The sequence below is a fragment of the Suillus discolor genome (assembly GCF_016758755.1).
Source record: "Suillus discolor strain FC423 chromosome Unknown F5147scaffold_25, whole genome shotgun sequence".
In the NCBI taxonomy this organism is placed as follows: domain Eukaryota; kingdom Fungi; phylum Basidiomycota; class Agaricomycetes; order Boletales; family Suillaceae; genus Suillus; species Suillus discolor.
Genome location: NW_024541272.1, coordinates 39,885 through 63,371, shown reverse-complemented (window position 1 = coordinate 63,371; position 23,487 = coordinate 39,885). Strand labels below are relative to the sequence as shown.

The 23,487-nt window shown below is 46.6% G+C and overlaps 6 protein-coding genes across 6 annotated transcripts; 1 reads left to right on the top strand and 5 right to left on the bottom strand.

Annotated features, from left to right (window-relative positions):
- Nucleotides 1-6,252: 6,252 nt before the first annotated feature.
- Nucleotides 6,253-6,627, bottom strand: F5147DRAFT_525901 (uncharacterized protein; the record flags this gene model as incomplete). The annotated part of the gene is made up of 1 exon (XM_041429988.1): nt 6,253-6,627. A coding segment is annotated over one exon (375 nt), but the record flags the coding sequence as incomplete, so codon positions are not given.
- A 1,659-nt stretch (nt 6,628-8,286) lies between these two features.
- F5147DRAFT_529760 (uncharacterized protein) lies at nt 8,287-8,553 on the bottom strand (the record flags this gene model as incomplete). The annotated part of the gene is made up of 1 exon (XM_041430058.1): nt 8,287-8,553. A coding segment is annotated over one exon (267 nt), but the record flags the coding sequence as incomplete, so codon positions are not given.
- Nucleotides 8,554-9,389: 836 nt separating this feature from the next.
- On the bottom strand, nt 9,390-10,070 carry F5147DRAFT_531038 (uncharacterized protein; the record flags this gene model as incomplete). Its single annotated transcript, XM_041430081.1, has 1 exon — nt 9,390-10,070. A coding segment is annotated over one exon (681 nt), but the record flags the coding sequence as incomplete, so codon positions are not given.
- Nucleotides 10,071-17,375: 7,305 nt separating this feature from the next.
- On the bottom strand, nt 17,376-18,533 carry F5147DRAFT_652499 (uncharacterized protein; the record flags this gene model as incomplete). The annotated part of the gene is made up of 4 exons (XM_041433628.1): nt 17,376-17,822; nt 17,871-18,047; nt 18,092-18,294; nt 18,347-18,533. The coding sequence occupies 4 exons, from the start codon at nt 18,531-18,533 to the stop codon at nt 17,376-17,378; spliced, it is 1,014 nt and encodes a 337-aa protein (XP_041293145.1).
- A 381-nt stretch (nt 18,534-18,914) lies between these two features.
- On the bottom strand, nt 18,915-20,886 carry F5147DRAFT_652498 (uncharacterized protein; the record flags this gene model as incomplete). Its single annotated transcript, XM_041433627.1, has 5 exons — nt 18,915-19,511; nt 19,675-19,806; nt 19,861-20,308; nt 20,351-20,438; nt 20,601-20,886. The coding sequence occupies 5 exons, from the start codon at nt 20,884-20,886 to the stop codon at nt 18,915-18,917; spliced, it is 1,551 nt and encodes a 516-aa protein (XP_041293144.1).
- Nucleotides 20,887-21,097: 211 nt separating this feature from the next.
- F5147DRAFT_652497 (uncharacterized protein) lies at nt 21,098-23,004 on the top strand (the record flags this gene model as incomplete). The annotated part of the gene is made up of 8 exons (XM_041433626.1): nt 21,098-21,149; nt 21,394-21,427; nt 21,459-21,475; nt 21,610-21,807; nt 21,953-22,017; nt 22,071-22,213; nt 22,234-22,414; nt 22,471-23,004. The coding sequence occupies 8 exons, from the start codon at nt 21,098-21,100 to the stop codon at nt 23,002-23,004; spliced, it is 1,224 nt and encodes a 407-aa protein (XP_041293143.1).
- Nucleotides 23,005-23,487: the final 483 nt, after the last annotated feature.

Below are 23,487 nucleotides of genomic sequence, written 5' to 3'. Positions count from 1 at the left end.
TCTTTATTGGGAAACCCAGGTGGGATGGCTTTCAATGAACTTCACCATTTCTCAATTAAAATCAGATATTCAACCTCACAATGAAAACTGCATGATAAAAACATTGATCCAAGTTGTCAATTGTGTGTGGAAGTAAGAATTGAGTGAGATATTCAGGTCATGACGACTTATGGGGGTGATGACTCAGCCATGAGGCATAGTACACGGCAAACCCACCATTTTGTAAATCTGATGTCCAAATTCAGACTTGTTAGCCCAATGTTCATATTATATAATATGTATGCTTTTCGCGCTACATATAAATGATATTTGAGTTTTGTATTGTACAGACATCTTGTGTACATAATACGTACATTCATGGCGGATGTGGGCATTGGATGAAAAACAGGAAAAATTACATAAGCACAGAATTGAACTCAGAACCCCTGCAAGCCTTCATCCAACACTTTGATGATTATACCACAACACTATAGGGTCTCTGATTGGACCTTTTGTAAATAATATAAGAACTATGACCATTATGTATGTATGATGTATTGATGTGTATATAATTTGCCTTCATATATTATGTTGTGATGCGTGGAGACAAGAGAGTGAGCTTCGTGCAAATGAGCTCACAAGTGCTAAGAGTGAAGATATAGTAAGGAGTACAAATCTTCAGTGCTAAGAGGGACGACTTTTTGCGCTGGTAGCACGAAGGAGGCTAAGAACGAATTAACAGTAAGTTGAGATACTATAGATTTGGTTTTTGTGGGGGAAGGTCTGGCTTTGCCAGACCGATGCAAGACAGCATCAGGTTTGTGCTTGAAGTGAGAATCCTGAGAAAAGAATGATTGAAGACTGAAATTGAGAATCAGGATCTGAGAACAAAAGACAGACCTTCTGAACATGTTTTATCTAGGATGTGAGCAGCCATCGGGCCTGAAGGAGACGCAAGTCCAAACCAAACTAGAGCGCAGCTCACAACGAGATGAGTCTCCTTCAGAGACCGCCCACACACTTAGAGCAAGTGGAGAAAAGTCACCAAAGAAGATACATTGGACAGATGAGATTGACAATGAGAACAGTGATAAGGCCTAAGATACATGAAAGTGGACAAGAATGATTAAGATGATGTGGCCAAACATGGAAGGTGATGATGTTGAGCAAAAGAGTTCATGACCAAATCTAACTCGGCAATACGCTGTGTGTTAAAGGAAGCCGATAAAAAGAGTGGCAAAATGGTCTCGATGCAATGCCAGTACTCCAGAAAAGGAACAAGAGTTCCAATGACCTTGTGTGGCAACGATATCAGGATGTACGCTGTAGCACTCGGGTCGGTGCTGGGCTCATATAACTCATTCCTCAACACTCTTTTGATCTACTGAGAGTTCCACGCGCTTGTCCGAGTCGTCCATTTCCGAGGCCTGTTTAGCTTTTCCGATCCTCCATACCATGTCCTGTCCTTGTCCGTTTGACTTCGCTGGTGCGTTTCTCACTTGTCTATCAGCTATTGATTATGTTTAGGGACACATACGTCGAAAAGCCTTGCTAACACGTATAGATATGCACCTCGTGCATTATTACATGTGTATCTTCATAGTGACTCGCCTTGAGTCTTATTACATTTCGGATGGCTTATCTCGCTACAGTTTTCGCCTATGTAGATTCTGGACCTTCATGCAGTAGGATATAATCTGGCTTGCTAGTTACTCGCAACTCACTTCACTTCCCTTGCTTCGAGTCATAGTTAGTAGTTGTCACTTCGGATATTAGTACTTCGCGCAATCAATCTCTTTGTTCATTCGGAATGATTGTTTGGCCTGACCGCTGCCATTTTGCTTATCGATATCCTTAGTCTTTCGACGGACTTCACATAGTTATACTACGCAAGTCTTATACTTCGACAAACCGTCGTATTCCTCCCCGGAAACATTGTTGTTTCATCGGAAGCCCCCTGGAAGCTTTGTGCAACCTCAGACCTTCGTTTTTTGAGGTCGGACCTTACTCGGACACCTCAGACCTCACATCGGACACTTCAGACAATTCTTTGGAACTGTGAACATACCTGAGGTATCTTTCTCTGTTCTCATCTTCGATCTTAACAAGATATCCCTTGCATTTTTATATCAAGAGATAGTTCTTTAGGCAGTCTCTTGGGACGAACATCACACTTGCACATTGAGTCTTAAGGTATCACCTTTTACTTAGCCTACACAGGATTCACTCTTTACAACGCCTTCCAGCAAAAGCTCTGTAGCACCACCTATGTGAAAATCATGTCCTGGCAGGGTGGGAAAACCTTGCACCTCCCAAACCTCACTACAGCACTTGAGAAAGACAGGTCTTGACAGAGGGACCCAGCTGACTGTGGAGGTGTCTAGGTAGGAGAAGAGGGGGGAGAGGCTGGGAATGGGACCATTTACTGCTAGGTGACGTTCTAGAGCAGTGAGTAGACATGTTCAATGCAGATGCACAGTGATGGAGATGTCCATGCCGACCTCTTTCATAGTCTTCATCCAAGGAATGTGGATGAAAACAGAACATGTGGAGTTCGCCAATGTGTTGATATGAAGCGGAAGGATTGAGCAAGAGACGTGTTTGAGAGGGTTGAAAAGTCCCAAGCTGGGAATGATAAGTTCACCCAAACAACAACAAGACCAAAAGGCTATCATGGCCACGGCACTAATGGCACAATCTAGATGAGAAGTATGGTCCAGATTATCGAATAAGATGGACAAAGCTTCTATGGTGACAGGAGGACATTTTGCGCAATGTGCGGATGGGGGAACCATCTTCGAAAAACCCCTATGAGTGTGGTGCAGGAGAGAAGCTGCAGACCACGGTGCGCCATTGATAACATGCCAGAATTGAAGACCACACAACAGAGGGAGGATATATACCTCACAATACAGGGTCCGTGAGATTGATCGAAGTATTCACATAAATGAATGAAAGGGAGACACGAGATTTGCATAACAGTTCCTCAGAATGATAGATGCACAGATTGATCTGGAAATTGGAGCTCCTGCCTTTCTGAAACACAGCAATCACACCTTGATTGTCGCTCCGAATGAGAATGTCGGTGTCTGTAATTCCTTTCTGGAAGATGATACAAATTACTAGCTCATCAGCTACTGCCTCAAGCCAAGCAATGTCGCGAGAAGGACCACACCACTTTGGCGTGGTGGACCATGCAGCCCAACACTGGTTCCAAAGAACTCTGATACCTGTTCCCATGGAGGCATCCACCCATATGTCATAGTCATAAGTGGGGGGTTGTGGCAAGAGCAGGATAGGTGTGGTGTCAGAACGTAAATGTTCCAACCACCATTTGAGATCTGATATTGCCGATTTGCAGAGCCAACAAGGTGCATGTTCTTCTGGATAGGATGCTATGGCTTTATAAATGCTCGAGAGGTAAGAGCGACTATATGGATAGATGAATGTGGCATGGGTGAGACAACCAGCAACACGCTGAAGCTTGCGGAGAGAGACACAAGTGTGTTCGCCTGAAGAGATGAAGTCTGAAAGACGTAAGATATACTTGCGGTGTTTCTGCTCGATGAGAACAACGGTTTTGTCAGGAACATTCCAGAAGAAGCCGACATGTTCACCATCGTCCTCGAAAGATTGACCTTTGGACCCATGCCAAGGCACCTTAGCTTCTGCGATGAGGGATTTGGTGCTAGATAGATCATAGTCGTAATAATGAACTTGGCCATTTGATAGACCATAATAGATGCCATGAGGAGTTGGGAAACACCAAACGTAGACATTGTCAACCCATTTTCTTGTGGGTTTGACGTCGAGAGCATGCCAGATATCAACTGTTGCATCCGTGACTTCGCCTTGCAAACCAGTAGCAGATGAGAGTCTGAATGCAATGTTATGATTGATATAAAGTTTACCATTGTGATAGACTATGAGGTAAGCTTTGTGTGCGGGAAGGCATGGGATGCTGTGATACACTGCTTCGATGTCCAGAGTAGCAAATTGAGCTCCTGGTGGCACATTGTGAATCTAAGATGAGATGAGTGATGTGATGGTAGGAAGACCTGAGAGATGGGCACTGAAGTGTCAAACTCTTATCTGTGCCTTCAAACGGTAAATGAAACAGGTGATACCTGAGACAGAAAAACCGCAAAGTGCATCCAGACAGAGAATAATGCAAGGATAATGCAAGATAGAGAGAAATTGTGTGACGTACAATGTTGGCAAATTCAGTGGCTGTACCCCATGTTGTAGGTTAATCACTTGAATCAATCTTGTCATTGATGGATTGGCCCATAGAGCCTCGATAAGATAGATTGCGACAAACTCTGTGTTTATCTGGCTCACCATCAATGCTAGCTTCGACAACAACCTGGAGAGGTGACGAACGGAAGTGTCCGATCTTTTGGAACAGCTCTTCGTGGGTGTAAGGACCCAAGAAACACTTTTTGGAAAGCTTGTCTGCAACATACTCATCACAGACAGCTTTGAACAGATCAGCGCCAGGAAGGTTGTTGGGAGTGTAGGTGGACAAAAGAGGCTTGAGATTGTCAATGGGAAACCCGTTGCGCAGCTTCCAAGTGAGCTCAGGATATTGATGGACAAGATTTGTGCGAGCAAGAAGATTATTGAAACTGTCCACAGAGTATGGTGTATTAATGTGGGAATAATCTGAATCAGAGTCATGTGAAGAGGACTGATGCTGCAAAGAATCGAAATAAACGTGCCAAGGAGGGATTGCGCAAGAAGTAGGAGCTTCTAGCGTCCATATCAAGAGATTATCTTCACATGGAACTTCAGATACACTGGTGCGAGAGTGCACTGTGCTCTGATTTTCTGCAGAAGGAACAGAGATTTTTTTTTTGAATCCTATTTTATTGTCTGATGGGGCGGGGCCCTATGGTGGACAGTACTTACAGTATTGTAGTCTATCGTAAATTTTGTACTATGGGGTCATTTTATGTAACTCTAATATTGGTCCAGGATGTGAATTGAGGATGTTGGATACCATCTAAAGGTATGCGGGGTGTGTTTGCTAGCTTGCTAGCTGTCTATGTTCTTTGTTTGTTGCGGTCTTTCGAGAGATTCTATGCACTTCTCGTCGTTGAGTAAGTGCTTTAGTTGCTGGGCTCAGGTGCCCAGCTCCGCTTTTAGCTTCCTTCGGTGAGTCACATACGTTGGACATACGAAGAGGAAATGGTGGACAGATTCTTCTCTTTCCTGGCAGGATGGGCATCGCGGGGATGGGCTTCATGCTATGCGGTGTAAATGCTTGTTTAGTGGGACATGACCAGTTCAGAGTTGGACTAGAAGGGATGAGTGGCGTCTCGGGAGGTGGTCTGCTATTCGTGAGAAGGTTTTTGATGGAGCGCGTGGGTCTATTTATTTGAATCTCTCATAGCGGGGGGATAGACGCATTATTGATGCTGCTTCATCTGCGATTGTTTTATTGAATGATTGCTTGATTGCTGATTTGCTTCTTGGGAGTGTTACTGGTGAGTTGTCTGCTTTGCGGAGGGAATGGGGTAGGAGATGTCTGTCTGATGAATTTCCCTTTGCAGCTTCCTTCGCCTCTTTGTCCGCTTCTTCGTTGCCCTCGATCCCAATGTGTCCCGCTGACCATCTAACCACCAATTTGTGAGTCTCGTTCTCATTGTCTGTGAGTAGTTCGCGTAGCTCATCGTGGAACATGTCCATGAGATAGTGTCCTGGCTTCAATTGGAATGCCATCGTTGCGCATACTGCCGCCTGGTTGTCCACCCCCAGTGCCATGGTTGGGATGTTTTCTCTCCTTCTCACCTCTTCTTTCAACAGCTGTACCGCGAGCATCATGCCCACGATCTCCCCTTCATACACGGTATGTTCTCTGACCCCTCCTAAATGGAATCTTCTCTCCTCCACCTTCCGCTCTCTGTCCATCAGCACCGCTGCTGCTCCTACCCCTTCCTCTATGGCCAAACCATCTGAATATACTTGAAGCTCTTCTTCGGCGAGTTCATCTTCGTAGTAGGCTGCTGTTTTTGATGCAGCGATGCAGACCTCTACATCTGGGATCCATTTCATATAGTGCCATACCGGTTGGATGGTTTCTATCATTGATGGGTTTAGCTTGAACTCGCTGGTGAGTTTGTGAATGGGGGATGGATGGTGTTTCTCCTTCTTGAATTCGCGCTTCGCATAGAAGTTGTATGCTGATTTGATGCTCTTGTGGAGTGGATGGTTCTCATGCAGTGTTACTAGCCTGAGCATCGCTCTGTGACAAATTTGACGGAGGTTCTGTTGAAAGGGTTTGATATTAGCGTGGATGTCAAGTAGATCAGTTGGAGTTGAGTGCATTGCGCCTGTGATGAGTAGGGCTGCCATTCTTTGTACTCTGGCCATTTGTGAAGCGAAGCCGCGTGCTCCTCTTCCTCCTGCCTTGTTGCTTTTTTCCTTCGCTAATATTCCTGCACACCATATGTCAGCAGCGTATAACATCTTCGGAATGATAACTCCTTGGTATAGTCTTCGCATCCATTTTCCTCTAAGTTCTTTCGTTGGCCTTATCATCCTGTTGCAGGCTAGCGTGTACTTAGTTCCCTTCGCTAGAGCGTAGTCGGCATGTTCCTTGAATCGTAATTCCTGGTCGATAATAACTCCTAGAAATTTGTGTGAGCTTGATGGTTGAATGACGTGGCCACTGATCGTTATGGGTGGACGTGGTACCGGGACTGTTTTCCTTGGGTCGATTGGGTTTGGGGTTCTCTTTCATGATAGACAAATTAGCGCTGTTTTGTTGAGTTCGAATTTGGCATTATGTTCTTCACTCCATGCGAGTGGTCCTCCAGGTTTGGTCATCATGCTCACCAGTTTTGCATTGGCTTCTTCGTATGTTTCAGCTTTTGCTGCGATGGCCACATCGTCTATAAATCCCAGGCTGAGTTCTCCTTTGCTCGGTCTTGTATCTGCAACATTCAATACATCAGAGTTGTAAAAGATAAAGGCAAGAGGTGATAATGGGCATCCTTGGTCTACTCCATCTTGTACATCGAAAGAGTCTGATACATAGTCGTCGAAGCAAAGTGCTGTCGTTCTGTTTGCTAGTCTTATTTTGTACCACTCGATGTATTCTTCCGGGATCCTGGCTTTCTTGAGGTTATGGAGGAGTCTGCATACCACTACGCTTGGGAAAGCCGCTTTGACATCAAGGAATAGTACTGATACGAAGCAGTTTTTGGATGCCCAGGTGTCTGTTATGAATTTTGTCAGTACATGCAGTGAGTCTGTCGTTGATCTGCCTGGGCGGCCTCCAAAGTGTGTCGCGGGAAGTAGGTTGTGTCATTCTGCGATGTACGTTAGGTCATCCACTATGCATGAGGAGAGAATCTTAGCCATGGTGTCGAGAAGAGTTATCGGTCTGTAGGCCTTCGGGAGACTGTAATCCGGTCTTCCTGGTTTCCGTAATACTATCATTGAGGACCTTTTCCATTGCTCTGGATATACTTTGAGGGAGAATGTCGCTCTGAATAGAGGGCCGAGGTATGGGACTATTAGGAGTGCGCTCTTCATGAATACTATATTGCTGATTTCATTTGGTCCTGGGGCCTTGTGTGGTGAGAGGCGGGCGATTGCTCTGTAAATTTGCTGGTTAGTGATCGGTCTAAATTCACAAATGGGCGCTTCATAGGCGAAATTTGGGTCCACATGGTCATCTTCTGGGGGTTGTCGGAAGAAGGTTTGGTACAGTAGTTCACTCTTGCGTGCATTATCTTGCATGGTGTTGTCTTGCTGTTTGTTTCTCAGGTCCTTGAGTGTCTTGATGCGGGTTTGGATTTGATCTGCAGGGTTGCTGGTGGTGTATCGGTGAAAGTCCCACATGTTTGCTGATGTCAGTGATTCTAGCCAGGTTTTCCAGTGTTCTTCTTTGGCCTTCTTGATAGATTCAGAGAATCGGTTGCGAGCTATTTGATATTCTTCGTGTGTCGGATGATTGCGTTGGGCTAAGTGGTGTCTCGATTCTCTGCCGAGTTTGTGCACTGATTTTCTTTCTTTATCTAGGTCTTTCGACCACCATCTTTTCGAGTAGGGGGAAGGCTTGACTCTCGGGACGTGCTCGTTGACAGTGTCTGCTATGATTTGTGTGAGTTTTGTGAACGCCATTTCAAACTAGACTACAGATGTAAGCTCAGCTGGGGGGTATGTGGCGAGTCTTTGTTCTAGTGCTTCGTTGAATGTATCCCAGTCTGCTGCGCGATAATTCAAGTGCAGAGTGGTGTTGATTTGTTCTGGGCTGAGATCTAGAGAGCTGATGATGGGGAAGTGATCAGTGACTACTGGCCGGAGGTGATACATGACCTCGCATTGTGTGAATACTTGTTCCATTCTGTCTGAGCAGAAGACATTGTCAGGTCGAGTGAGATTCTTCGTGTTTGAGGCTTCGAGGGTTGCTATTCCTGGTGGGAGTACCTGTATCATGTTGTACAAAGCTAAGAGATTAATGAGGGTTCCTGCAGCATCTAAGTTTGCTGCTGTGAATAGATGCGTGTTATTGGCTAATTCCCACATAGGGTGGTGGCGGTTGAAGTCACCGAGCCATATTACATGTTCTTCCGGTTGGTTTTTGCCTTGAGCGATACCTTCGCAGTTGTGTCTTACATTATTTTCCGTGTGCATATGTCTCTCCATGAAGTGGAGTATGCTGTCGTTTTCACATTTATTGTATACAATATATATGCGCACCTTTCCATAGGGGCTTGTTAGTTCGATGGCCATCATGTTTGGCGAGTTTACATGGATTATATGCCAATTGTTTTTTTAAATTCATTTGTTGACTAGAATGAGGGTTTGGGAGTGGGTCAGATTTGAGTGATGATTCGATGGATATACCACATCCCAGAAGCGGCTGAGGTTCGAGGCATTGGCGAGGTTTACTGGATTGAGGTACGGTTCCTGGATGCATGCAATGTTGTATTTGTCGGGGTTGAGGTTTCTGAGCATGTGTTCCCATGCGTTCAACGACTTTCAAAGGTTCTGTTGCCAAATTTTGAGGTTGGTCCTGACAGGGAGTTCGTTGGTCGTGTCTGGCATTAATTCCAGTTTGGTGGCTCTTGTTCGCTAAAGTGTGCTGCTTGATGGTTGGGTGATAGATCCCAGCGTAGAGGAGTGGTTTGGTGCTGGGTTCCTGGTGATATTGGCAGGGGGGTTTCGGTGTCTCTCGAGTTTTGTCTTTCTTGTTCGTGCGAGTGTGTCCATGCTTCCATTAGTCTTGATTGGGTGCCTAGAGGGATGCGGTTAGAGTTAGTTCTGTATTTACCTTCGTTCTGTGGTTGTCGATGCTGGTGGACCATTTTCCATCCTTGCATGTGGTCTTGAGGTGCGATGTCTTGCTGGTTGTGTTGCTGGTTGTCTGGATCTTCTATTTGACCTTCGATAGTCTCCCATGTAAGCGGATCGTCTGTTGGGAAATATATGAACCGGGCTTCGTCGTTTCTTGCCTTTTGTGTGTTCCACTTTCCAGTGAAGACAGGGCATTCTCTGCTCCATGATGTGTGTCCATCCTCTTTGCAGTTAATGCAATGGTAGAATGCTGGGTCGTCCACCTTGCAGGTTGCTGTTCGATGTTCTGCTCCGCATGTTCCGCATGTGTCGTTTTCGTTGGGGCAGTTCATGGCTATGTGGCCTCCGTTGAAGGTATGGCACTTTAGACATCTTGTAGGTTCTGTTAGCAGTTTCCTACCATACACTTTCTTTCCCTTGATGGGTAGCCCAAATCTGATGATCTGATTTGCGGCTATTTTGGAGTTGAGAGTGATTGTGACATGTGCGGTTCTTTGAGTCGGGCTCCGTCTTGCTACCGGTTTGATGTATCGTGTCTTGGAGATTGAATTCGCTTGTAGTCCACCCTTGATTTCTATTTCCGTGATTGCTGTCTTTGAGTTTGGGTCGAAGGAGATTGGGACATTCTCGACTATGAGGTGGTATGATCTGTCTTTGATAATAGTGTTAGCGTCAAAAAGATTAAGGAAAATTCTTCTATTGGTTGGGATATTGAGCCATTCCGCCGATATAGGTGCATTTAGCTCGTACAGTGCCCCTCCGTGGGATAGTTTCCTCACTGACAGTATTGCTGTATCTTTTGGGGCTGTTGCTCCTTCTTTGGCCATTAGGTCTAGGGCGAGTGTAGCTTTCACTACCAGTTGGGCTTCATTGAGTTCCTTGAGGGTATTCGGAGTTAGGGTAGATCTTCTGTTGACTAGAATTTGTCTTGCTTGAGCTTCGCTGCGTGAAAGAATCTTTGTCAGTCTCTTGGGAACTCCTGCTTTCGCTGCAGAGGCATAGGTGCGAGGTCCTTCAGACCTTGTTGGTGCCTCTGCGCTTGTTTCGGGTTGGTTAGTAGCTTGCGTGGCCGTTTCAACCACCTTTTCTATTCCTGACACTGATTTGTCTAACTGGGTGCATACCTCTTTGACTGCTTCGCTCAGTGCAGTTGTGTGGGTCTCCATTAAGGCTTCTAGCACATCTACTTTCTTGTCTAAGGTTGTGATCGGTCCTCCGAGTAGGGCTGCTATCTTGTTGAGGATATTGTTAGTATCAATAGTTTGTTCTACATCGTAGAGGACGATTGCTATGGCTCTAAGCGATTCCGTGTATACTATTATGGTGATGATATCAGTTCTAATTCCTGTTCCCGCCAGATGTTCTTCTAGACTTTTGCTTGCAGACAGAAGGGCTTTGCTGGCTGTGGCTTTTCTGCCGCGAGTTTTGGGTTCTGTATTTACTAGTGGGTTGATGGTATCATTGGCGCTCAGTCAGAGAGCCAAACCCCCAACTAGTGATCAGCTGTCCTCAAACTCGTGGTTGGGTGCTCTGGGAGCCCCTTCCAAGTTGAGTTTATCAGCCCCCAGCATCTCTGATGACAGCACAGGTTCTGCTCCAATGAGTATTAGCCCTATCCTGGAAAGTGTAGTTGGACTACATACCTCTCATATAGTGGTTGGCAAGACCAATAAAAATGATGCCACATCTGTTAACAACGAAATTAATACCATGCCCTTGGTGCATATGAGCTGGTTTGACTTACCTGATGACGACGAACTAGGTGCGGTACCTGAGTTCCCAGTAATGAACCCCTCCGTCCATGCAATAGTGTCCACTCCTCGGATGAACTATGAGCTAAAAGGAAAAACAGTTGAGAGCAAGGAAGTGCTCAGTAAAGATAGACCTCACCATGATGACCGGACTGAAAGATGGGCCTCTGAAACAATACATAAGAAGAACAATGCATCTGAGCACGTTCGTAATGTATTCCCCATTGTTGACGACCTAAAAGAAAAGATTAGAGAATTGGAGTCTCTCGTCATAAAGAGTCAAGCACGTGAGCTGGAGTCACATCAGCAGTTAATGGAGGCTCAACGAGCTCCTGCCACAAATACAAAAAAACCCACTGAGTCATCAGTGAGAGTACTGTCCCAGCCAGCAAGAACTCACATTAAAACAGATGTCTTACTGATGATCAGTCACAGACTGGTTAAAAGCACTCGCTTTCAACAAGCATCTTCCATCCTGCCTGCCGGAAGCTCTGTTAAGAGAGCTATGGTGGGAGGTAGTCCTGAGGATCCAGACCTGAGCAAATCACCACATGAATCATCGGATGATGACACCTCATCTGCTGAAATGGACGATGAGGTCAAACACCATAGAAATAAGGGTAAGACTCACCAGCAAAGGACAGATCATTCTGAGAATGACTTTGGCATTGATTTTCTAGTGTTAGAACCTGAGTCTGATCACAAGAGTGACTCACCGGAGGTCAAACAAACCAAATGGAACACCCATCAGGAGTATAGGGCCAGGCTAAACCTATTAAAATATCAGTAAAGCTTTATCAAGAATGAACCACCATTCACGTACAACGGTGAGGCCAATGCTATCACTTTTAAGAAATGGGTTAGAGAGGTTCGAGAATGGAAGGATCATGCGAGACTCACCACGAACCAATCACTTCGTATGCTGAGCAAGTACTTAAGCAGACAAGCCTATAGATTCTTTGAGTGTGACGTATTAGACCTCCATAAAGACTATTCACTCACCGAGTTCTTTGAACAACTGTTCAATTATGTCTTCCCTCCCGACTTCTGGATGCTGCAATGACAGAGATTCCTCGACTGCAAACAAGATGGCAAGTTCTTAGTGAGAGATTACCTGCAATGGCTTAGAGACCTGGCTGACACTGCTGGTGACACCAATGATCGAGAAATTGTCCCCCAATTCTGGATGCACTGTAAGCCCTATATTAAGGCTTTGTTAGTAGACAAAGGCTATGAATCAAATTCAATTAGCCTTGAAACCTTGGAAAAGAAAGCTCTATGTACTGAGTGTCTGTTCCTCGAGAACTCCTGCGACCCCAACATACTCCTGGCCCTCAATCCTATGGCTGCGGCTAGCATTGCCCAGCAAAGCTCAAAGTATGAGACAAGAGTGGGTAGAGACTCACAGTCCAGGCGCCCTAGCCAGCGAGATCATACAGCTTCCCTTTTGGTGAATGCTGTCCATTCCCCTCAGACGGACAACCAATGTGGACAGCGCCCATGGCAGCAGAATATGTCCAGGTCACACACTGGTAGCATTAAGAAGAGTGCAGACATCATTAAACTGCTAAGGGACAATGATCAGTGTTTTGAGTGCGAACAAAAGGGACACTTAGCTAAAGATTGCCCTAGGCACTACAAACTGCCCTATAGACCCAACTCCAAGGTCTCATCACTGCATGTACATGCAGCTGGTGTGATGGACACCGACATATGGTCAGCCGCAATAGAGGAAGGGGTGGCTAGTGGCATGTATGGGATGGCCATTGATGTTGACCAGTTGAGCTCCCTAGAGGTCACCAAGCACCTCGTTGTAACCTCTCAATCATTGGAAATGCTCTGCTTGGGAGTGCCATTCCCTACAGACGAGCTCCATGACCCAATCTACGATCCGTTTGGTAAGGATCATTTAAGCCTTTCAATTCATGGAGGGCCAAACATATACCTCCTCTCAGATAAACACAACTACAATGACTACATCGTCTACTATGAGCAGCTGTGTGACCCAGAATTCAATATTGTTGCGTGGTTAGTAGATCTTAAACTATATCACTATAATGACCTCATACATACCAAGTCCTCGTTTAAGCCATCCTGGGGTGTAGCCTCAACCACCTGAATGGATTGAGCAATAGAAACCCTCATTGTCCGTAGGTTCGACTCCTCTAATGAGGAGAGCAACTCAACCAATGGAAGCAATGACGAGATGTTGTGTGGATGCATCTGCTACAAAGTAGAGTCTAGCAATGAGTACATGTGGGACTCGGATGATGCTGAGTCTGAATGGGAGATAACCGACGACGACATGGAGGATGATGAAGTCCCTTTTCTTCTTGATTGCGAAACCTCTGATGAAGAAGAGACTGAGGACATCAGCCTTGAACAAGAAGAGATTGAAGATATCACAGGAGGCGGACCCCCTGTGGTCATCAGCGAACTGGAGGATATGGAAGACATCAACCCCAGACAGGAAGATATTGAAGATATCACAGGAGGCGACCTTCCTGTGGCCGTAAGCAAGCTGTACTGTGCTACACATTCTAAGCAAACAGACTTACCAGATGTCTGGTTCCTTTATCAGCTGGCAGCCAGGCCGAAAGAATCCACTTGTATCCTTCCCAAATTGATCATGGTTGTTGTCTAGATTGACGAGAAGCTGTGCCAGGCTCTCCTAAACTCCAGATCACTGACAGATTTTATATTGAGCACTGTTGTCAATCAACTTAAGTTGAAGTATGATGTACTAGATAGACCAATTCCCCTGCAACTTGCAGTCTCAGGATTGTGTAGTGTCGTAAAAGCTAATACAATGGTTAACTTCAAATATCAGGACATTTCAGGACAACATACCTTCAATATTGCTAACCTCAAAGCTTACAATGTGATCCTGGGTATGCCATTCCTGTATCAGCATCAGATCTTATTAGGGTTTAACCCACTGGAGATAAAAATACGGAGTCTCATCCCATTGCCAATCCAGGGGGCACAGACACAAGTACCGGAACTTAAGGGTTCTAGCCCTAATGTAGACCTAATTGAGTCTTACTGAAAGGAATTGATGGACTATGCCAAAGATATCTGTAAGGAAGCGATTGAGACACCCCTGCCACCTCTTTGAACAATAAATCATGTCATACCTCTCATTGACGAGGGCCAAGCATATGCTTGGTGCCAGTCCAAATGTCCTGAGGCCATGCGTCCATTGTGGCGAGCAAAGCACGATGACTATATTCGAATGGGTTGCTGGGAGTTCCTAAGTGGTACAAATGCTGTACCTATGATTATGATGAAGAAGGCCACCAAGGATGGCTCACTGAAGTTGCATACCGTTCTGGACACTAGACAGCATAACAAGAACACTCGCAAACTTGCCTCCCTGCTACCCGATATTGAGTGCATCCTGTGGAATGTCAGCTCAAAACCTTATTGATCACTGTTAGATGGCAAAGACGCGTATGAACAGATATGTGTCATTCCTGAAGACGTACACAAAACCTTGTTCGCTACACCTGATGGTACCATGATTAGTCACATTATGCAGATTGGAGATTGCAACGTGGGGGTGACTTACCAGTCTTTGATGAACCATATCTTTGGACCTTACCTGGGGATATTCATGGACATCTACCTCGACGATATTGTCATATACTCAGATACTGCTGAGGATCACATTAAGCATGTCAAGATCATCATAGACATGTTGAGAAAGAATCAATTCTACCTTAGCGAGCACAAGCTACAATTCTTCAAGAAGGAGTTGACCATCCTAGGACATGTCATCGATGATGCGGGCATCCGGATGGACCCCCATAAGGTTAATAAAATCCTGGGATGGAAGAACCCCACATCCAAAGAACTACTGATGCAGTTCATTGGCTCAGTAGGATACCTCGCCACGGTGAAGGTACAACAATTCAGATGGTGAGTCTGAACAATGTTGGGTCTTGCAGAACCTAGCTGCTATTTGACCCTAAAGGGTTTCTGGACCAGGCTCAAGGCTCAGAGGAGAGGAAATGTCATAAAAACTGCTCAAGACTCAGACTCAGACTGGTAACTGGTGAAAAGATAACTTGATTATGTAAGCTACAAAAGTGCAAACATAACACTAAGGTAAAAACAGTCTCTGCAAGCCCAGCCAGAAATGAATCCCTACAGCGGGATGTGAAGATGTACACATGGACATGCAGCACTTATCCAAGGTGGCTGCTCAAACTACTAAGTGGAGCTGGAACCCAACCGATCAGAGAGTGTTTGACCTGGTCAAAGCATGTGTCAAAACACACTGTAACATCTGCCAAAAAGTTCTAGACCTCCCTTCTGCCCTGAATGGGTCTGTTCGAGTGAACTTGACCACCGATGTATCACTAACCAGAGCCAGTGGCGTCCTATCTCAAGGTAATGATTTGAAGTCAGCCAATATCATCACATTCTGGTCTGGTAAGTTCAACTCTGCTCAACAGAACTATCCTATCCACGAATAGGAGTTGTTAGCTATCATTGAATCCCTCAAACAGTTTTGGCACTTACTTATTGGTCTGCACTTTCACATATTCACCGACCATAAGGGCCTTGAGTGGATATCTACCCAGAGCAAGTTGTCACCAAGACAGGCTCGCTGGTTAGAGGTTTTGACTTTGAAATAATGTACATACCTGGTGAAGACAACACCCTGGCAGATGCACTGTCTCACATGTACAGCAATGAGCCCCCTGGAACCGTTTGAGCTGCCAGTGAGTATGTGAGCATAGAGGAAGAAGATTCCCCACGAACCCACATAATACAGTGACATATCTCCTTACTTAATGGCCAGCCCACCTTGACATTTTCTCCATGTGACATGGGCCAACCCACCATGGGCCCACTTTATAAGTGTAGGTCGGTGTATCTGAGTGGGCCCGGAGGTTCTGTGTACCATATTGTTATGGGCAGGCCTACTGCCCATATTCTTTGAAACATTGAGTGGGCCGATGGGACTCTGAATGAAGGATAGTGTGTTTACAGGTGGGCTCACAGTAATGAGGAAAAGGGATGATTCAACAATTCTGAGTGGGCCCATGAGTTTCCGAGATGGGTGGAATACTGGTGCCGATGAATTGCCAGTGGCTAAAAAATGAAGAATTCCGGCGAATGTAACAGTAAACCAGTGAATGGCAATACCACCACCGGCGATTGCAAAATAATTGACAATGGCGATTGCAAAATAATTGACACCGGTGATTGCAGCAGTGATTAAACACCGGCGGATCACAGGGTCAACGACCGCTGGCATATGTAGCGGACTACCGGACGTCCAAAAGTAATCAACCGCCGGTGGATGAAAATATGGATTGTAGCCGGTGGGCATAGACACACCGTCAGCGCTCTCGTATGGCCCTGGTAACCGCAGATTCTCTTCGATTGTTTAGCGCATCGGCGATGTTGCCCGGCGGGTCCTACCAATATCTTTTTGATGCAGCCAGGTGGGCCCACGTGACAGGGAGAACAAAGCAATGGGCTCATCAATGGTGAGAGAAATGGAGGGGCAGGCCCACACAGATACTGCATTATCTGTGGCTGAGCCGAGGCCGCGGCGTTAAGGCGCACAAGGGAGCCCATATCATGTCTAATGAATTGAGTAGGCCTGCGCTTCGTACGTGTGGCGGACGGGTGGGCCCGGTGCACCACATTTATGAACACTGCAGGGGCCTAGCTCTACATCTCGGAGTGCATGGACTGGCCGCATAATAGTACCGAAGTCCCAAGGGACCATATGCAGTAAGTTGGCCGAACGGGCGGGCCCGCGGACCTCTGCATTACATATCATCGGGCCTACACCCTGTGGAGCGGCGGCCGAGCAGGCCCAATGTCGCCAGATCAATAAAATGGGCCCACCCCATGGAAACAGGATAGGCATGTGGGCCTATAGAGCTGCTGCCAGTAGTAGGATACAGCCCATGAGACACATCGTCAATCAAGGGTGGGCTCACATCAAATCTCACGAGCAGAGGAGGCCCAGTCCAAGCTGATGGGATGAACAGGCAGGCCCAGTGGGCCACACATTGACTGAGATATGCTTGAACCGGCGATATATCGCCGAACAGCAACAACTGTCGCCGATACATCTATCACCGGTCAGAGACTGGTTCAGAAGTTCGCCGACACATGTATGGTCCAGAATCTGACATTACTGTGACAACTTTTGGTCGCATTGAGGACATCCCCCAATGTACTATATCTACCATAACTCTATGCAAATTGCATTGCATCAGTAACTACAGATTTGTACCTTGAATAATCACCTCGGGGTACATCTACAAATTCATGAATATCATCCCTCATATACCACACCCAGCCAACTCAATCGCTGTTCACCCAGTTCACCCCATGCCTAACAATTCTTCCCGAGGTACCAGCCATGACACCTGAATTATAGGCAATTTCAATCCCAATATTCGGCATCTTCATTCGCGCCAATGTATAACCGCCAACGCTGGTCATTATGTCAAACCATTGAGCACGGGATAGAGCATCTCGGTGCAAGGGAGTATACCAGTTGCACATAACGGCGACGACAGTAAAGACAGATGCCCATTCTCTGAGGCGATTCCCCATGGGCTGTGTTTGGTGAGTATCTGCCCAAACCCCAAGCCCCAGTTGTGTTGTCAACGATGACCAATAAAGACCGGAGTGCATGACTCTCGATGCAGCAGCAACAAGGGCCGCCGGTCTGCACATCACCCGACAGTAAGCCACACCATTGTCACTTTTAAGGGTCGCCGATACTTTGGGCTGAAACTGTGGAGCCTATGAAGAAATCAGGCAAGAATATTCTGTTCTGAAATGTCAATGAACCAGATGAGCTTGCAGGAACCACCCCGGCGAAAGATTTATGCACCCTGAGGTAAAGCCCTGTTCACTGATTTGAAAATTGGATTCATCGGTATGCCATTTCTCCTTCGGCGATGTACCACGGGTGATACTCTTGCCTAGTGGGCCCGACATCATCATCGTTGCCACAAGCATGTCATTCTGGAACAGTGAGCAGAAATCATTGGCGAGTTATGCAAGCCCACCTGAATGGCAGCATCAATTGCTCCGGGGAGGTACCACAGCACAATAAGACCAAATTTGTCCAGGACAACTGCAGGACGCTCCAGGATAATCTCATGATCCGGCGGGTATCGGGTAAGGAGAAATTCTTCACGGCAGGGGTTAACCCCTCTCTCCTGCTTTTGAAGTACTTCGGAATACCTCATCATATCGAAGTTGATAGTGACTAAAGATAATTCAAGTCAATGATAGCGCCGGATACATGGCAAGGTCATTACCAGGATTGAGATATGCATCGGCGAGGATCCTTGCAAGGTGGGAACAACCAAGCATCAACACAACATCAAGCTCCGGCGGCGGGAGGATCTTTGGCGTCACTCCAACAATAGCACAGAACTGGCGGCAAACATAGTCGCTGGCAATATGAGTGGTGGCCAAAGCCCAGTCAACGGGAACAAGACTCATGGAGGCGGGGATGGACACAACCGTATGACTGACTGCTAAACACCTTTATACTTACCACTTATTGGGAATCAATGATGGGACGTAAAATGATGACAAAAAAGTCTCAGGCCCCCAGTTAAGAAAGCCACGTGCCCGAGCCTTGCCGATGAAGGAATAATACAAACATAATGGTGCAGGCTTGGTGGTAGGGTGTACATCCTCGATACAGGAAACGGACCGCAACTTCGCGAGAATCGGTCATTGGTGGCCCGAAAGCAAAGCAATCATCGGCATTAGGCCGGCGCATCACAACAGCGCATCCCGTACGGTGATCAATGGTAAAAATCTAACAAGAACATTTCTACGAAGTTCCAAATTATCTACCGGACCAATTGAAATAGTTTAGGCGGGACTCCTCCCAGATGCCAATTTACCAGATGGACGGTTGGTCTGGGAACCTGAAGGTCTGGCGCGTGTGGCAATATTTGGAACGGAATTACCGGTGATCATGGACGGAACTGGTGTCAAATTGAAATAAAGCCGTTCCATTGCTTGCGCCTGCCCGGCGCTCATACCTTGACTGTATGTAGCTGTATGACCAGCGGGAGGAAAGAATGTAGCATTATTGAAATGCGGAACAGTTTGGTTCGGGACAACACGTTGGCAGAGGGATTCATAGGCATCCATCAGCACAGCAGTACAATTTCCTTGTGCAGTCAACATTGCATCAGTGTTCCGGATTTGAGACTCCCGAGTCTGAGATTCAGCATGCAAGGCCTTGACCTCCTCCTGCAATATCTCGATTTCGGCACGCATTTTCTCCATGGCTCGGATGTCAGTATCCTGGGCAGTGAGGCGGGGGTTCATATTCTGAATCAACTCAGCCATCTCGGCGTTCTGAGTTCGGATATCGGCCACCTGAGTCTGAAGGTTGTTGATGTTGTCCTGAATGACCGTAAGGAGGGACTCCGAATCAGTCTTCACCTCCAGTGTCATGGCCTGGAAATCTCTTGCAACTGTGTCACTGGACGGGTCAATGTCCATGTCACCGGCGGATGATGGAGGGGATTGACTTTGTCGAGGCGGCGTGAGTGGAACGGCGGCAATGGGAGTTTTGCACAGAATGAGAAGGAGCGAGACTTGAGGCATTTTGACAACTTACAGCTCTGATATCCGCCTCCAGCGCCATGCCAATGTCGCCGACAGACTCAGGGGTGGCCGTTGCTTGGTGCTCCCTAAACATGCCTTGACTTTTTTGCCGTTTCACTGTGGTCGCTGCAGTACTCGTCCGTTTCTGCAGCACGAAGTGATCAAGAAAACAGAAAGATAGATAGACAATGCTCCGTACCTGAATCTCATACCAAGGCTTCCGTTGATCACTGGCGGTTGCCATCGGCAGTGTATTGGTAGATGAATGATTCCCCTGTATTGGCGGCCTGTTAGAACTAACATCTCTAGACTTCTTCCGCCCACGATCCCGCTGGTCCGTCTCCACCGGCAGCGCAACTGCCTTTCCCTTGCCTTTCCTGTCCATCGTGACCTCAGACCCGGACGAGATTACTATCTCTACCCACTTGCTTTCTGGCTTGCCCTTGGGCCTGGTGGGCATTGCATCTGTATTTCCCGGCGCGACATCCTTGGCCATGTCATTCTCTGCCATTGCTGGCGCGATGACATTGCCGGTGGCTTGATGGGAAGCGGCGACTGGTTCAGATTCAGTTGCGCCAGTGGACGTGCGCTTCCTCTTCTGAAGGACATCGCTTTGGGTCATACCCTCAACAATTTCTACCTCATCACTGTCGGTACATACATTCATCAGTGTCTTCTGTGCTACAGACCTGCCGGGTGTCTTCGACTTTGCTACAACTGAAGGGAGCACCGCCGAATCAGTCGGCAGCTTCACGATGCAAGTCGGACACCACTGGTCTCATGTAGGCATCACAGTTTAATTTTTATTGATTATTTGGATGTTCACAGGGTCTCATCACCACTCTGAAGACAACGATAGACAAGAACTCAAGATAAATAACTCAGACTAGTAAGAAATATACTCGATAGAAATGTGACGAGGTTGATGTTCTTGTGTACCTGGCTTCCTTAGGTATCCGTGACGGATATGGCAATTGATCTTGTTTCGCTGGCATGGGACAAATGAGCTTCTGTCTGACAGGTAAACACCTCTTTCGTTGTTGACAAATTTAGAGGGCCACTGCTGTCTGCCATACTCGCTGCATTTTGTTTTGTGGGTGCTACGGTAGAGGCTGGTGCGATGACAAATGGACTCAATAGTTACGATGTCTTCAGGGTGGGCAAGGTCATTGCTGTCATTGGCAGCGCATCCTTCGACAACACGCAGCACAAACATATTTTGCATTGGGGAATGGTTTCGCGCTGTTCATAGGTGAGCTCATTCCTGGTCACTGTGGACAGGCATCATCATAGACCTTTTCTCGTTTCTATGTGCTGTTTGCATCTTTGTCCTCGACAAATACCTTCGTTCATATCACGAGGTCTTTGATCGCTGCAAATAGTTTGACCAGTCAAGTGCGGGTAGTGTTAAAGTTGGAATATTTCATTGGTGCATCATGCTCCTTACATTCTGGTTTGTGATTCTTTTTGCAACCTTCCAGAACGCTGGTATGGTGTCAGTATATTGGTATCTATGTGAGTCATTGGCTTTGCAATGATGTAATAAGTGTTGAATTTTGCGCAAGCAGTTTGCACACAGCGAAGGCTCAAGAAAGGAGCCGTAGTTGATGCATGAGTGTCAAGTTTTTACTTAATCCTTCCTATCGGACTTACCCCTTTCTTGGGCATGTTCATTGATGCATGTAGGCGTCGTGTAACGGTTTGTGAACATTATATTCTTTGAGTAATGCAGGAGCTAATGACAAGGCCAGTATTTCTTTCGGGGTGTATGTTTCTCACCTTCACGCACCTTTCAAGATATTTGGAGACATTTAGTGAGTCAGAACGACTTACGTAGATGGCGTACTAAACTCAACCTAGTCTGTAGATATGTTTTTATGTGATTGCTAGGGTGGGTGTATATCGAGATGCACTTCAAATATTTCAGGACTTTAACATTATCCTGTAGATTATCACCTCAGCTCCGTAAATATAGCTCGTGCACAGAAGAATACTGACCTCATTATTACAGTGTCAATTATTCAAGGTTCCATTATCGTCATTGTAACAGCAGCGAGGAAGATCCAAGGCCTTTCCTCCACCGACTCCCTCGAGGGTGCTGTGACGGCCTGGCTTGTGCATGCATTTGTCTCAGCGCTCATCCCAGGTGCGTTCATGGGTGCTTGCTACACATCGTTGGGATAACACTATTCATCTGCCGTGCATGTCCTGCAGGTGGACTATCGTCTCATCGACTGGGCGTCCATCTTTGTCATCTGCTGAGCGACCGTCCACCAATCGTCAATTTTCAGGCAGCCTTGCTCAGTCCACCATTATGAAACCAGATTTCATTCGGCAGTTCCAGTTGGCTTGCAATGTAAGTTGCAACGTTGGTGAATTCTGTACCTTCCTTTAAATACTTTCTGACAGCACGGCACACAAGCTATTCAAGACTTCCTGAGCTCGTGCCCTGTGGCCGTGGAATGGTGGGCCGAAGCTGCGCGCAGCCTTAATCCAGAAAATTTCAAAGATGAGGGAGTTCTCAAGATGCTTAATGACATGAGAAATCTTAAGTGGACCTCCTTACCTCAAGCCAATTCTTCTGCCTCTCCAGTACCAATGTCCATGTTCCTACAGGGATTTCGGCAACATCTGAAGCCACAATTCAGCCTTTGCCTTTGCCCTTGCCTGCGAATCCCCTGCCCGCTCAACAAACGCCAGCAGGTCCCAGTACCAAGGAAGCTTTCGTGCAATACTTTCATGAACGATTTCAGGTGCATCACTTCGTACCTCACTGACCAACCGAGTTTGACGATTTTTTCATCCTCAGGGAGTAGACATGGACGTGACTGTCAAATTCCTTATGCAAAATCTGCATTCTGTGCCAGAGGAGTGGCAGAAGGTGCTCTTCGGCAGTCTAGCTCCAGAGTTTAAAAAGGAGCTTGGTCATGCATTGACTCGTGCAAAGGCTTCAGCAGCTAGCAAAACTTTACCTGTGACCAGTGCCGCGACACCAAATACCTCCTCCGACCGTGTGCCAACCGTTGTGCAGCAAAGTCGAACCACTACTGCCAGCAATGCTGTTACACCTGCAACTGCGCACACTACGTCTGAGTCGTCAAAGTCGATTCCCGTACCCCCCAGACCGTCTGTGACTAAAAATACACAGGCTAAGTCCACGAGTGTACAACCCCCAAGGGCGTTGACTTCAAATCGCACTGCTGCAACTACTGTTGCTCCATTGGCTACCAAGGCAACCCCCGCACCTCATGCACGCAAAACATGTATGGAGTTCTTCAAGCTGCGGAACCCTGAAATATTCACGTCAAAGTCTCTCGACAGCAGAATGGGTTTTCTCCCCTGAGCTTCGCGACTTGCAGGAGAATGATGAACATAGAAATGTTGTTAGCAGGCTCGTTGGGATTGAGGACAATATCCATCATGGATTCCCTGTGCACTGTCGGTTATATTCAGGTGCTATCAACATTTGTTAGTCACCATCACTTCCATTCTCACTGCTCAGTCGACCTAACATTGCATTGCCGTTTTGCTATAATATCTCGCCCTCTCACTGTACCCTTCGCTCGCACCACGAACACCTATATGGGGTATTTGGAATAAGGACATCTTGTATCATGCATCTAGTCAGTACAACCGCCCGATCCCACTCTCAGCCTCGTAGATCCTTCGACCTTCTTTATCCGTACGGCCTGAAACTCATAAGTCCATTCTCATTTCACATCCTCCTGACTCTGATATATTTTATGGCCATCGCGAGTGTTTGGAACCGATACTTGACCAAAACCACCAAGCTTGCGACTATTCCCTCAAAATAATATCAGAACAT